The 16,426-nt window shown below is 35.1% G+C and overlaps 1 protein-coding gene across 1 annotated transcript in view; it reads right to left on the minus strand.

Moving 5' to 3' along the window:
* Positions 1-16,167, minus strand: part of LOC143194867 (uncharacterized) — a 35,813-nt gene extending 19,646 nt beyond the window's left edge. The window contains exons 1-2 of the mRNA XM_076401623.1: positions 15,975-16,167; positions 12,105-12,640 (exon numbers count right to left, since the gene is read on the minus strand). Coding sequence (XP_076257738.1) covers positions 12,105-12,518 — 414 coding nt within the window. The 5' untranslated portion in view covers positions 12,519-12,640; positions 15,975-16,167. The remainder of the gene's footprint in view (positions 1-12,104; positions 12,641-15,974) is intronic.
* Positions 16,168-16,426: the final 259 nt, after the last annotated feature.

Genomic DNA, 16,426 nt, shown 5'->3' on the forward strand with positions numbered 1-16,426 from the left:
GGATGATGATGTACCGCACTTTGGTTTGAGCCAATATCAGTTCCACTCCCATCACGAACAAGATCGATGCTGAGTGGATGCTGACAGCAATGAACAAGTACCATATCTCCGCGGTCTCCTTTTGAATTCCTATGGATAATCCCTCCAAGATCGAGTGCAACGATAAGGCAGCTATGGTCAGTATACACCTCAGCACTTGTTCCCTGTCCTTCAGCTTCTCCTCGTCATCGGGATGCATGCTTTCGATGACGGCATTGTTGGCGCGCTCCAAATCCTCTCTGATGGAGTACTTGCTCTTGGCGCTGGCAGGCTTCTCCGCCTTAACAGGCGAACTCATGAACTCGCTCTCGTCATTGACGTCGTCGATGAAGTTAGTCTGATTCAATTGTCTGTTCTTCTCGTTCAGGTCCCATTCCTCGATGGTCTCGATTGTTTTGACTGGGGTAATTTTGTTGGAGCCTCGCGATGTTGGTTGGATACCATCTCCGTTCTTGTGCAATGTTGCTGAAACCTGGATCAAAAATATTTCATTTAAACCGTCTCTATATCAGGTTATTTCGTAACAGGTCAATTGAAAAATCCCCGACCTGACACATAGATGGCGCTACTAGAATAAATTCATATATTTTTTTAGTTAGCCCAAACCCTCAAAAGATGCATGTGTAAATTTGATAGCTTTTGGATCATTAGTTTGTGAATTATAGGATTTTGAGTGAAGCAACTTTTGTTACTGTGAAAAAAAGAATGAATAAAAAGGAATTTTGCGTGTTGATAAAATATTGCTTTTTGCCGAGAAACGAGCACATTGACGTCGCTTTTTTCGCTGACGACACTGCTTTCTTCACGGCCTCCAGGTTCGAAGTTACAATTCATGAACGTTTACAGAAGCAGCTCGATCATGCGTTCAAGTGGTTCAAATTCTGGAGGTTGCAAATGAACCCCCTGATAACCCAGGCCATTATTTTCCATAAGAAGCATTACGCACTGCGCGTCTCGTAACTTAAGATCGACACTGCCATAATTACATGGCTGGATAACGTATCTAGGTCTCCACTTCGACCAACGGTTCGTTTGGCATTCCCAAATCCAGAAAGGTTCGGGGATATCAAACCTGCTATTTTCTCTGATCTGCCCTTCTAGCAGACTTCCTATCACCATCAAATGCTTATTTTACAAGATGTTAATTCGGTTTGTAGTCCTCTACGGATCTAATGTCTATTTTAAGTTTGTTAGATACAACCAGGTGAAACGGCTTCAAGTTTTTCAAAATAAGCACCTCGGGAGAATTTTCAACGCTCCATGGTTTATCAGAAATAATAAAATTGATAAGGAAACTGACATTCCAGAAATCAAGTACTTCATATCTCAATTCTTCCATAAACATCAACTCAGCTCAAGTTCTTCTGAAAACGCGCTTGTCCGCGGGCTGGTCGACATGCTGGGAGCTTAGCACCGCGTCATCACTAACCTCCCCTCTTTTCCAGGATAAAACGACCTCATCCGTCGCTGCAGTCATAACTTTTGCCTCCATACGACAGTATTCAGTCGTGTGTTAACTCAAGTTCGCGAATTAATAGGATCTCCAGGTCCTCGTCCCCAATAAAGCCTTCCCGATCAGCGGGTGCTATATAACCAAATTTAATGCGGTAGCAGTAGCGATTCCACACAGGTCAACTATGAGGCGGTTTCGGTTTAGTGTAATGGTAAGCGCAGAGGCAATCCCACATAACTCGGTCCAACTTGTCATTCCAGTGCAAGTCTCCGCGACCAGGTATGCGTCATGCATTCCACCGCCTGGTTTTAGGCCAGAACCAAAAAAAGGAGTTACAGGTATTAACCAAATTTAACCTCCAGTGATTTTGTTTATTTTTAAACCAAAAATGGCTTGATGGGTGCCATTCTGTGAGATGTATATTTTAAGCTCATTCTTCTTATGCTTTTTAAATAGCTTTATGCTGGAGAAAAAAATTACAGTATTTATTGAAAGGTCCTGGTATAATAATATTTATTATATTTTAACCAGACCCGGTACCTACCACCCACCACTCATACAAGAGAAATTACAGAACAATCCAATACCCGATGGTTGACTAATATATAGTTAACTAAAATAAATTATTTAAACTGTATTGATTGAAATAATTGTGGCACTCTAATATCACATAAAAACATTGTATTTCTTTCATATATTGATTTCGAACCTATTTTTATTGGGTTAAAGTAGCTTTATTAGTGAGTTGTTTTAACCTATGACATTAATTCATTATTTACTCTCTCGTTTTTATAATGAATTTGATGATATTTTCAATTAACTTTATTTAAAATTCGATGTTTCTCCCCCAAAAGTAGTCTGGGGTGTTCTCTTTTGTTTCTGGTAAACTATCCAGCCATTTTTATGTTATCATGCAATCGACGTACGTAAGCCGACTTGGATCGTTGTCGTTCGACCTTCGTAGAGTAAAGACGTGTTTGGAGCGACGGTCAGTGTAATAAATTTGAAAGTGTACTACCTGTGCCACAAATGCGATTTTAAAAAATAAGTAAAAACCGTGACGACAATAACAGTGTTAAAACTGCGCGTTAAATGTTTAGTGAAAATGTGTTTAAAACGATGGTCACTGCAATAAAGTAACAAAGGTAAAATTTTGGGGGCTGTTAAGGGTCGGAGGTGCATCATCTGTACCACAAATGCGGCGATATAACGGTTCTGAAACAAATACCGGTACTGAAATTTTTGTAAAAACGTGAATTAAACTATTCATTAAATAAAAATGATTGATAGAGAGAACCAGAGACTAAATGAGATGGAAACACAATCCTCAACGTCAGGTGAAGCTCATCTGGCACAACAGAATCAAATCTTTTGTCAAGAAAACCATAAGAGAACGCAAAATGAGCAAGCTCTCTATAATGCGTATATTAACGAAAAAACAGCCCGACGGAATCTGGAAATTGCACTAACAAATATGCAAAAACAATTAGATGCACTACAACTCCTAATAAAAAACCAAAACACATACAATCCAACTAGCATTCCCGTAGTGAACCAGTGCACTGAAAACAAATTGCCTGTAAACTATGAAACAGACGAGGAAGAATTGCAAAAAGAAGTAGGCTGGATAACAGTTAAAAGAAATAAGAAACGAAAAGCAAACTATACACCTGAAGCTTCACCACAACAACCAAAAACCATTAAAGCACAAGAATTGAATAAAGAAATAAAAGTGCCGAGACCACCTCCAATTATAGTAAGTAATGTCACAGACTTTGACTTGCTATATGAAACAATGAAAACAAATAATATACTATTTAGAGCAACAACATTAAACAATGGACAAATCAAATTAAACGCCGAATGTCGTAAAACTTTTACGAAAATTGCTGAGTGCTTGGAATTCCTAAAATTACAATGGCACTCGTATGAAGATAAGCAAACCAGAGACATTAAAGTAATGGCAAGAGGGCTTCCACCGACAGCTAAAACTACTAAAATAGTGGAAGAGTTAATAAAAAATGGACTTAAATGTACTGACGTCACAAATATCCTGAAAAAAGAACGAAATAAAAATAACAATGGAGAAATAGTTGTCCAGAAGAAGCCTTTACCACTGTTTATGTTATCATTCCAACATAACACGGACATAAAAGCAATTTATGAAATTAAACAAATTCTAGGAGTCGAAGTAAAAATAGAACCTCTTAGAAAGGCAAATCTTGTGCCACAGTGCAAGAGATGCCAATTACATGGACACACACAAAAATTCTGTAAAAGGGAACCAAGGTGTGTAAAATGCTCAGGAAAACACATCACGGGAGAATGCAAAAAACCCAAAGGAACAAAAGCGAAATGTGCGAATTGCAATGAAGCGCATCCAGCAAGCTACAGAGGATGCGTAGTTGCGAAAACATTCCAAGAGAGAAGAAATAAAATCAGTCAGGCTAAAGAGCAAAAAACAGTGACTCAAAATAAACAACCAAAAATGTACAACGAAGTCAACGATGAAATGACCTATGCTCAAAGCATAAACCAAACCGCTCAAAAAGAAACAAAAAAAGAAGACGTTACAACCAACGAACTGCTATTGAAACTTATAGCAAAGCTGGACAACCAGGAAAAGATTATTGAATCGTTTTCTGAAAGATTACTTAAACTCGAAAACAATAGGGCGGTGGCCTCAAGAACTAAAAATGGCAAGTAAAGACATCCGCATCGCAATTTGGAATGCTAATGGGATTCAGAAACATCACGCTGACCTACAAGTATTCCTAGAATTGCAAAAAATAGATATTTGCTTAATATCTGAAACCCATTTGACAAAGGAATCCTTTATTAAATTTAGAGGATATCACTTTTACCACACCATTCATCCAGCTAACACAGCAAGAGGAGGAAGTGCAATAATAATAAAAAATAATATATGCCATCATCAAGAACCCGGACTCAGTTTAGCAGAAAATCAGGTAACGGCAGTAACTGTTATATCTAGCAAATACAGGGTTACATTAGCTTCCATATATAGCCCTCCAAGATACAACCAAAAAAAAGAAAATTACTTGAATGTTCTAAACAACCTAGGAGAAAAATTTATAATCGGTGGTGATTTCAATGCTAAAAATACAAGATGGGGATCTAGAATGACGACAACTAAAGGTAATGAATTACATAAAGCAGCTGCTGAGCTAGGGTGCAGTTACATGTCGACAGGAAAACCAACTTATTGGCCTACCGATCCAGAGAAAACTCCAGACCTGTTAGACTTCTTTATAGCTAGAAACATAACCACTAACTACATGGAAGTTGAAGAAAATTTTGACTTAAGTTCAGATCACACACCTGTGATTTTGACGCTGAGTGAAAACATTATAAGAAAACAACAAAATCCAACATTAACCAACAAGAGGACAGACTGGGAAGGATTTGTTGAAGAAATAAACAATCGAATTCAACTAAATGTTCCCCTTAAGACAGAAGACCAATTAAATTATGAAACCGAAAAATTCGTTGCAGACATCCAACAGGCTGCTTGGAATAACACTCCAGAAATTAAAACTTCAACCAAAGGAATAAATTACCCGAAAGAAATCAAGGAAATGGTAGCTGAAAAACGAAAACTACGGAAAAAATGGCAGCAAAATAGAACACCTGAAAATAAGAATATCTTAAACAACATAACACAAAGGTTGAAGAGGGAAATTTTGGAAATTAAAAACAATTCCATAAATAACTATCTACGAAATTTAACAGACGATAAGAACACAGACTATTCGCTCTGGAAAGCCACTAAATACCTAAAACGATCCTGTCTACATAGTCCTCCGATAAGAAACATGCATGGAAGTTGGGCACGCAGCAACCTGGAGAAAGCAGAAGCATTCGCTGACCATTTAGAGAAAACTTTCAAACCAAACGAAAGTGAAATTGAACATACTTTACCGGACATAGACGGCGAAAATTCGACAATTCAATTAACAACTCCGAAAGAAGTCACCAACGTTATTAAAACAAACATCAAGCCAAATAAATCACCAGGCTATGATTTAATAACAGGGCAATTGCTGCACAATCTGCCAAGAAAGGGTATTATAAAGCTCACTAACTTAATCAATGCAGCATTTCGACTGAAATATGTCCCAGACGTTTGGAAAATGGCTGAAATAATAATGGTTCCAAAACCTGGAAAATCACCAAATGATATAAAAGCTTATCGACCTATCTCACTGTTACCGATGATAGCTAAGGTATTTGAAAAGCTCCTCTTGAAAAGATTAAAACCAATTATAGAGAGAAAAAACCTAATACCAACACACCAGTTTGGGTTTATTACCAAACATTCAACGATTGATCAAGTGCATAGAATAACAGATGTTATTGAAAAAGCCTATGAAGATAATAAAGTATGCTCAGCTGTATTCTTAGATGTAGCACAAGCTTTCGACAAGGTATGGCACAAAGGCCTCGTCCATAAGCTACAGAAAATATTACCGAAGCAACACACCGAACTATTAAAATCCTACATCACAGCCAGAATGTTTAGAGTGAAACAAGAGGAAGCTTACTCTACAATAAAAGAAGCTAAAGCAGGTGTACCACAAGGAAGTGTACTGGGGCCAATTCTGTACCTACTTTATACATGTGATATACCACAAATCGAAAACATTACAATGGCTACATTTGCTGATGATACTGCTATTCTTGCTGTCGGAAACAATAGCGAAGATGCAACCAGAAACCTACAACAGGCTACTGACGCTATAAATAAATGGACCCAAATCTGGAAAATACAAATTAACCAAAACAAATCTGTGCATGTTCAATTCACCTATAAACAGGCCGCGCTTACACCATTGACCATAAACCACACTGTCATACCATACAGCAATAATGCTAAGTATCTCGGAATGACACTTGATGCAAAACTACGGTGGAAGGAACATGTCAAAAAGAAAAGAAAAGAACTTGAGTTAAAATATAGAAAAATGTATTGGCTAATTGGAAGAAAATCTCAATTAACTATACATAATAAATTACTTCTATATAAACAAATATTAAAACCTATATGGACATACGGAATACAATTATGGGGATGTTCCGCAAAAAGCAACATAAATCTAATACAAGTTTTCCAGAACAAAGTCCTAAGAAGCATCGTAGGTGCACCCAGATATTACCGGACCATTTATTTACATCGAGATCTTCAGATACCGACTGTCAATCAAGAAATTAAAAGAATTGCAAAGAGACATGAGGAGAGACTTCACTCTCATGTTAATTTCGAAGTATTACAACTCTTGGACAACACCAAAACCGGACGCAGACTCAAAAGGACCAAACCATTTGAACTTGTGTAGTGTGTTGTAGTGTAGTGCAGTGAGGTGCATAAGAAAAAACTCAAAGTGTTAAAACAATTATTATTATGTTAGAGACTATGTAGGACTGATGAGTCCTATTAGATATATACCTAGATTTAAGCTATTATAAGGACAAATTGTAGGTTAGTCGGCAACGACTAGTAACAATGTATATAATTATAAAAAAAAAAAAAAAAAAAAAAAAAAAAAAAATGTATAACCAACTTCTTTAATGCTTGGATTCGGATAAGCTATGTTCCAGATGCATGGAAAAGTGCTAAAGTTATAATGTGAGGGAAAAGAATCCACCACCATCAAGGAGTTTTCAATTGATGTTTAATTTCATCGGGGAATTTAATTAAATCTTCAATAGCCTTTTGGACTATCCGGACGTTCTTTATATTGAATATTGAAATCACCACACTTAAATTGTCTTAAGTTGTCACATGTTCTTATAGTTCGAGCATCCTTACAGTATCTACCGGTATTATATGACGTTAGCAAACAATGAACATTAGGAGACAAAGCGTTAAAATCATTTAATTTCCGTGTTAAATGTATAACCAACTTCTTTAATGCTTGGATTCGGATAAGCTATGTTCCAGATGCATAAAGTTATAATGTGAAGGAAAATAATCCACTACCATCAAGTAGTTTTCAATTGCTGTTTAATTTCATCGGATAATTTAATTAAATCTTCAATAACTTTTTGGACTATCCGGACGTTCTTTATATTGAATATTGAAGTCACCACACTTAAATTGTCGAAAGTTGTCACATGTTCTTATAGTTCGAGCATCCTTACGGTATCTACCGGTATTATATGACGTTAGCAAACAATGAACATTAGGAGACAAAGCGTTAAAATCATTTAATTTCCGTGTTAAATGTATAACCAACTTCTTTAATGCTTGGATTCGGATAAGCTATGTTCCAGATGCATGGAAAAGTGCTAAAGTTATAATGTGAGGGAAAAGAATCCACCACCATCAAGGAGTTTTCAATTGATGTTTAATTTCATCGGGGAATTTAATTAAATCTTCAATAGCCTTTTGGACTATCCGGACGTTCTTTATATTGAATATTGAAGTCACAACACTTAAATTGTCGAAAGTTGTCATATGTTCTTATAGTTCGAGCATCCTTACTGTATCTACAGGTATTATATGACGTTAGCAAACAATGAACATTAGGAGACAAAGCGTTAAAATCATTTAATTTCCGTGTTAAATGTATAACCAACTTCTTTAATGCTTGGATTCGGATAAGCTATGTTCCAGATGCATAAAGTTATAATGTGAAGGAAAAGAATCCACTACCATCAAGGAGTTTTCAATTGATGTTTAATTTCATCGGAGAATTTAATTAAATCTTCAATAGCTTTTTGGACTATCCGGACGTTCTTTATATTGAATATTGAAAACACACTTAAATTGTCGAAAGTTGTCACATGTATTACTGATAGTACAAAAATGATTTCAAAATTCAAAATATTATGAGTATATTTAAACAGTTTGTTTAACAGGAGTGTCGGTAATTCCTTTTAGTTTTATTCGCTAGTGAAAACACTTTTTCAAAATTAAAAATATCATGAGTATATTTAAATAAAATATTTTTTCACTGCTTCGAAATCGGATCTGTTCTACAAGTACGTGCCCCAGCGATACGAGAATGTAGTAGTCGGGTGAAGTTAGGTCTGGAGAGTACGGCGGATGCGATAAAACTTCCCATCCAAGTAATTTCAACATTTCTTTGACTTTCTTTGTGCGTTCACACACGACTGGATACTGTCGTATGGGGGCAAAAGTTATGACTGCAGCGACGGATGAGATCGTTTTATCCTGGAAAAGAGGGGTGGTTAGTGGTGACGCGGTGCTAAGCTCCCAGCATGTCGACCAGCCCGCGAACAAGCGCGTTTTCAGAAGAACTTGAGCTGAGTTGATGTTGTGCGTATTGTGGACGTTTTCAGTAATAGTACGGTTGAAATTGATCATTTGTCGTCGGTAGCGATCAGTATTAACTGTTTCTCCACAGAGCGACTTGACCTTTCAGTGAAACATAATTTATTTCATTGGGATTTTTGTAAAAAAAATCATTTTTCATCATCCGTTATTATTCGATGAGAAATGACTCATATTTTCCCATATTTTGGATCTTTTCTCGTTTTTCGTTCGTTTTTGAGTTTGTATTAGATTTTCATCTTCCAAATAGTCCAAATAATAATTCTAGAGAGTCACAAATATAGATTCAGAGTATTCAAACGTTTTTGGCCTATCAGGACGTTCTTTATATTGAATATCGAAGTCACCACACTTAAATTGTCGAAAGTTTTCATATGTTCTTATAGTTGATAAAACTTGGTAAACATTTAAGTGAAGTCCTATTTTATTATTACTAGTTATGGGTAAGCTCTTTAAGAAATCGATTTTAAGGTTAATCAAACCTATTCTCGAGCAAAGAAAGTTGATTTTACCAGTTTCGTTTCAGGAATGTCCATTCAAGGACTCACCAAATACATCGAATTACAGATGTAAATGAAAAGTCTCTAGAAACTAAAAGGACCTGCTCAATCTTAATAGAGAATAACAGGTCAATCAAAAAGTCCCCGGCCGGACACGTAGATGGCGCTACTAGAATTAAATGCATATGTTTTTAGTTAGCACTAACTCTCAAAAGGTACCTGTATAAATATGACAGCTGTCGAATCATTAGTTTGTGAATTATAGCATTTTGAGTGAGGCAACTGTTGTTATTGTGAAATAATATATAAAAAGGAATTTTGCGTGTTGATAAAATATTGCCTTTTGAAGGGAAAAAATACAGTTGAAGCAAGAACTTGGCTTGGCGCCCAGTTTCCGGGCACTGCCCCAGGAAAATCAACCATCAAGCATTGGTATACTAAGTTTACACGTGGTGAAATGAGCACCGAAGACGGTGAACGCAATGGACGCCCAAAAGAGGTTGTTACCGACGAAAACATTAAAAAAATCCATAAAATGATTTTGAATGACCGTAAATTGAAATTGAATGAAACAACAGACAAGATATTAACTGAGCGTGTACATCATATTATTCACGAATATTTGGGTATGAGAAAGCTCTGTGAAAAGTAGATGCGGCGCGAGCTCACTTTTGACCACAAACAGCGACGAGTTGATGATTCGGAGTAGTGTTTGAAGTGTTGATCAAGCGTAATAAACCCAAGTTTTTGCGTCGATATGTGATAATGGGTGGAACATGTCTCCATCATTTCACTCCAAAGTCCAATCGACAGTCATCCGAGTCGACTGCACACGATGAACCCGCGAACAAAGAGTGGGAAAACGCAACAGTCAGCTAGCAAGGTTATGGCGTCTGTATTTTGAGATGCGCATGAAATAATTTTCATTGACTACCTTGAACAATGACGAAATCGCCGAAAAATGGCCGCATTTGAAGAAAAAGAAGGTGAAAGAAAGAAAAAGAAATTGGACTTCGAATTGCTTCCTCATCCACCGTATTCTCAGATCTGGCCCCCAGTGACAATTTCCTGTTCTCAGATCTTAAAAGAATGCTTGCTAGGAAGAAATTGGTCGCTGAGGCCTATTTTGAAGTAAAGGACAAATCGTACTACATAAATGATATCAAAAAGTTGGAACGCCCTTGAAGGCAATTATGTTGAATAAAAAAAAATGTGTTTTACTATGGCAGGCCGGGGACTTTTCAATTGACCTGTTAGAAAACATGAAGGAATATATTCTGATATCAAGCTGATAAAGATGGGCGTTCCACAGGGAAGTGTGTTGTGGCCAGTACTCTATTTTTTTAAGTATCAGTGATCTTTCCTTTCAGTCTTTCCTTTTCACTTCAGTCCAAGTGAATCGGAGATCGCAAAATAAGGTGCTGAACTGTATTGTGAAAGCGTTTTGGTATGTACGCGTTTGTGACCACCATTGCGACATAGAATATTAGAAGTTTTTCTGATTCCTATTAAAGAAGACTGCAGAACCACGTCAATATGGAAGTGCCTAGACTTCTAATAAATGTGTAAATATCATAAAACGCCTCCTACGAAAAAGTAAGCTGATATTATTGTCTGCTCTCCAAGTAATCCTGACAGATTTCTGGGATTTTTGGTTATAATTTACCAAATGCACTATTTATCTCGATCTTCATATGAATATAAATACATTTTGATAAATTTACTAATCTTTTTTTTTATAGATAAATACAATATTTTTTTAAGAGTTTTATAATATGTCTATAGTCTGTTCAAAGTTATTTTGTACATACGTAATTTAAATTTGTGACATCAAAACGTCGTTCGATGTTCAAAGTTTTAGTTCAGTTTGGCTTTAACATACAACAAAATTCTAATCTAAATAAAATAATTGAATAAAAATTTTATTAAATATACTTTATTTTAACCTTACAGTATATATAAAAACTACAGTTAATTATACGGCCGCAATAGTTTATAGGTTAGAGTTACAACCTTTTATCACTATTGCTTTCAAGAATTTTGCATACGTCTGACAACCGGGCGATTTTGATAGGCTTATTCGTTTATGCGTTCGAACTAATCAGACAACAGTGTGGCTCTTTTTAACTAGAATAAAATGAGAAGGAAAATATTGTTCGATTTTGAAACGAATTTACAAATTGCTATACGCAATACATTAAACATCTTGATGACGCATATACAAATAAACTTTGAATAGACTGTATAGTCTGTTCAAAGTTATACATACGTCATTTAAATTTGTGATATCAAAACGTTGCAATGTTACCGCATCAACTATAAGTTTTAGTTCAGTTTGGCTTTGACATATAACAACATTCTAATCTATATAAAGTAATTGAACAAAAATATTATCAAATGTCATTTATTTTAACCTTATAGTACATCTAAAAACTACAGTTAATTATACAGCAGCATTAGTTTATAGGTTGGAGCTTTAACCTCTTATAACTACTGCTTTCAAGAATTTTGCATACATCTGACAACCGGACGTCTTTGACAGGCTCATTCGTTTATGTATTGGAACTAATCAGAGAGCATTGTGTCTCTTTTGAACTAGAATAAAATGAGAAGGAAAATATTGTCTGATTCTGAAAATAATTTACAAATTGCGGCAGACACTATATTAAACATCTTGATGACGTATGTACAAAAAGCTTTGAATAGACTATATATAAATCACTTCCACCACTATTCATAATCATCAAAGTCAATTTAACTGAACTTAAATACCAAAATCAGATTCTTCTCTTACCTTATCTAATGCATTTGTTGTACACCGTCTGTTTTTCGTGGTATTGATCATCCAATGACTGAACTCCTCCAGGAAATAGATGCAGAAGAACCCCATGGAGATCATCAGTTGGGAGAACGGATAATCGGACGCCGTTCCCCTCATTTTCAACAATTCGTCCACGGAAACAAATAAAGTCTTCATCATGTGAAGGAAGCAAGTGGCGAACATAACACCTCCTCCAAAGGATTGAGTCATGGCAACGGCGCAGGTTACCTGCTGGTGTCTTTTCTCGTTGATGAACGTTTTCTTGTCGGTGCTGCCCTCTTCCCACTTGCGGAGACAAGAGTCGAGTTTAACGGGTAACATGCCGAAGAAGAATCGGAAGAATCCGAACACAATAGCCACGAACACTTTGGTAGTTATCAGATCCATGTTGATACAGGCAGTACGCAGTACAGGCGTATAGTAGACGAACTTGGGGTGCTATTGGTTGAATTTAAATCTCATGAGTTTGGACGCTGTAACGCCATGTTTGTTGAAGATTAACATTTTATCTAAAACAATTATTTAATATTAATATTGTTTGGTTATACTGCCTAACAACAAAAATGTTTTGGACTGAAAAAAAAAATCATTATCATTTATTATCATCTACTGAATTCTACAACTATCGATTAGTTGTAGTGGTCTGTATTCTACGTTTTCAATTTGTACATTTCTGTTAATTGTTAAACAACGCTGTATTGATGAATTTCATACTAGTTCTATTATATTTGATTCTATTATATTTGGTGTTTTAACAGCTTATCTTGTGTTTTTATGGCAATTGTGGTGATTGGCAACACATTAATCATTTTGTTATGCAAATCAGGAACCAGATATTACAAATCGTATATAACACTGCTATTTTTTCTTAAATCTGCCCATAAAATTAGGATTGTTAATAAAAAAAGAAGTGCGATTCTAACCTGCTTCTGAATATTCGACTTATTTCACATTACGTTTCAATTTTTCAGCTCTTCTTCGACCCTATATTTATGCTTTGAAAGTAAATAATAAAGACAGTGTGAGAGAAGAATTCAGCAAGCTTTCAACATCCGATTTTGAGGAAAAATTAGATCAGTAGCATGGATTGAGCTAAATGGAGTTGATTGATCTTATTCCAGACCTTTCATATTTCTTTTGATTGCTCAAGGGAGAAGGTAAAACTTCAAGGGCTAAGACTATAGCATTGGAATATTGCAACAATAGTCAGAATTTACTTATAAAAAGAAGAAACGTTCGATTTCATTACTTTTGTTGGGCAGTATTAAAAATTATAGAGATATCGAATATGAATGTTAGGATTATTTGAATATTTATATGAACATTAATTTTAAGGAATATAAAAAAAGTTACAAAACCAAAATTTATAAAGGAACAAAACAAATTCACATATTCACACTTCATTCAGAAACCTGAAAAGTAAAAATAAAGGAATCAAAATCCTCTTACGCTGATTTTATAAAGAATGTTATATTAGTGACGATAAATTACTCACAGTCTAAGACCAAATATATAGCTAGTCATTTGAGTGTGACTATTGGGGAGGCACGCATTGAAGTAATAAAGGAAACGATATTCTGAAGTAAAAAAATATTAGGTGCTTACGTGTTAATATACTGCGATAACGTGTTAATAGAACGACGTTCGTTGGAAGCGAACCATTTTCACACTTTTTCAGCACTTCGAAATCATCTATCAGCCAAGACCTGCTGCATCGATCTGAGCTAGTAGTAATCAAAAGACGGTATGTCTGGTGAGTGCGCTGGAGGCCGCAGAACTTCAAATTCGAGTTACAACTCTGTATCACTAAGAGGACTACTTTGCGTTTGTTAGTGGATATTGCTGGTGTTTTTTACAAAAAAGGTCGTTCATTTCGTCATCTGTCATATGCACAGTCAAACTTTATGACCATGAATATTTTGCTATAGTGTCGATGTAGATGACTTTCTTGGACTGATACATGACTTTTTGCCTATTGGATTGTTATAGTAGATCTATTCTTCAACATCAGTCACGATACAGATTGTCTTCGAACTTTTCATTAACATTCTTGGTTATTGACAAGAAAATCAAAAAGTCTTGGTACTAAAACTAAAAATCACAACATCACATATAAGCAGCATCGCCATAAGCATTGGATGTATTTCGGCAACAGATTTTAGTCATCCATGACTCTTTGTTTGATTGATTTCTTATAATCAAAATTGGTTTGAAGTTTATAGCTTTATATATATTATTATAATATATATAATAATAATAAAAATCAGTTTGCATTGTCCTCTGGAGTGAAATAATTTCTAATAATAATGCCAGCACCCCAGAATCCACTGAAACCACCAGTTTATAAAACTCCAAATTAGTTCTATTTGTTTACGTAAATTCTAAGATAAAAATGACGTTGTTCGAAAAATTTATAACAGCATTTTTCATCAATATAACGTTGACTGCAAAAGTAAGACTATCCGTTTTTATATGGGAAATTTGACACTAATTAATAAGCTAATGCAACCCACAGTAGTGTTGCTAATGTCGAAATAACAAGCACACACAAAAATAAAGCAACAGATACCAGCCCTATACAACCAAAGTAGCGAAGAAAAAATTTTAAGCCATTTGTCGAGTTATCAACCAGTGTTAAGGTTTTCGAACTTAGATTTTAGGACATTTTTAAATTGTTAGATGATTAAAAGGAACAATCTGAATTAGTAAACAATGTATACAATTGACCAAGACCCATGAATAGAAAATTAAAAAATAAGGTTTTTTGGGCATTTGTTATTAACTCCAATCTGAACAATCCACAAGACTTATTGAGAATTATGGCGTGACTATGAGTTATTTACATAAAAAATAATTTGTTTATATCAATAAAACATTTTTAACAAAAAAACCGACTTCAAAAAATTAAATAACGAAAAAAAATACGTTTTAAAATAAAACATGTACCTAATAATCGTTGTAATAACTAAATAAAATAAACAAAAACCTTATTTCATCTATCTACTACACGTATTTTATATTCTACTACATACACGGAATTTAGCTTAATACCTAGCTAAACCTATTTATCTATTTATAATATTATTTTAACTACTACCAAGTGATCATTAGGTACCACAAGGGGTAGATCAAGTAAAGGTGCAGCCCGTATGAGGAAAAATAGGAATAAAGAAACAAAAATTGAAAATGAGGAACGATTAGAGGTAATATGACAAATGTTCTAAGCGAACTAGATCAACAAGGCTCACGTCGGGAATCGAATCCGCGACCTCCGCATGTTAGCTGATCGCTCTACTCATTACACCATAGAAGTAGTTATCCTACACTCTTTTACTGAAATGGTTAGTGCTTAAAAAGCAACCTGAATTGTTTTTACACTGATCTACTTCCGATTTTTTGTCACATCAGTTCAACAATGCCATTATATACAAATATCTGATTATTTTATTAATGCCTTTGAGGTGTGAGGTTTTCCCTCGATTTCCCCCCTTTCCACCCATCAGATCCTGGCTTAATTTCAATGGGACTACCTCGGAAGTACACTATTTCAAATAATTTTGAAAATCGGTCCATAAATAACGGAGAAATCGGTGAACAAACATTAAAAAAAAAGTCGGTTAAAAATATGAAACACTCCTAACAAAAATATATTATTGGCGGGCGATTTATTCTCCTTAACTTATATATGAAAATTAAATGAAAAAAATCGGTCATCATTTATTAAACATAAAAATTTATTGTTTTTGGTAGTATCCAATGGGTCATCCAAGTATATTTAGCCAGTAAAAGTGTTGCTGCTGATATTGGATCATCTGAATTTTGTCAATACGAAAAAATACTCACGCGTCATTTAGTTGTTGATGTTGGCACCTAAATTTAACTCAATATTATTCAAATCAAACAGAGTCGAACTGAACATCAACCATTTAACTAAAGAGTGGACGTAATTAAGTGTTCGCCACGTCTGTGTCGCGTAAATTTCAAGGTAGCGCGACCTTCGCGTTCGAATGGATCGACGTGTCCCGAAGACTGAGAATGCACGCTAGGGAAAGCGTGGAAAATTGGAATAAATTTTCCGATAACTGCGCACGAATGTATTCAGCGAATACACGTCGCTTGGGTCGCTATATATTCGCAAAATGTTTTTTTATGGATGATATGAAGTTAGTTATTATTCTTAAACATTTAATTTAATTTTAATTAACACCTCTGTCGTGATTAATGGTGATATGCACATTGTTTTGTTTTTTTTCAAATCAAATGCAAATATATAAAGCTGTTTAATATTTTCTTAA

This window comes from Rhynchophorus ferrugineus, unplaced genomic scaffold, assembly GCF_030347505.1.
Source record: "Rhynchophorus ferrugineus isolate W39M unplaced genomic scaffold, kcgeb_rfMv2 rfM4, whole genome shotgun sequence".
NCBI lineage: Eukaryota > Metazoa > Arthropoda > Insecta > Coleoptera > Curculionidae > Rhynchophorus > Rhynchophorus ferrugineus.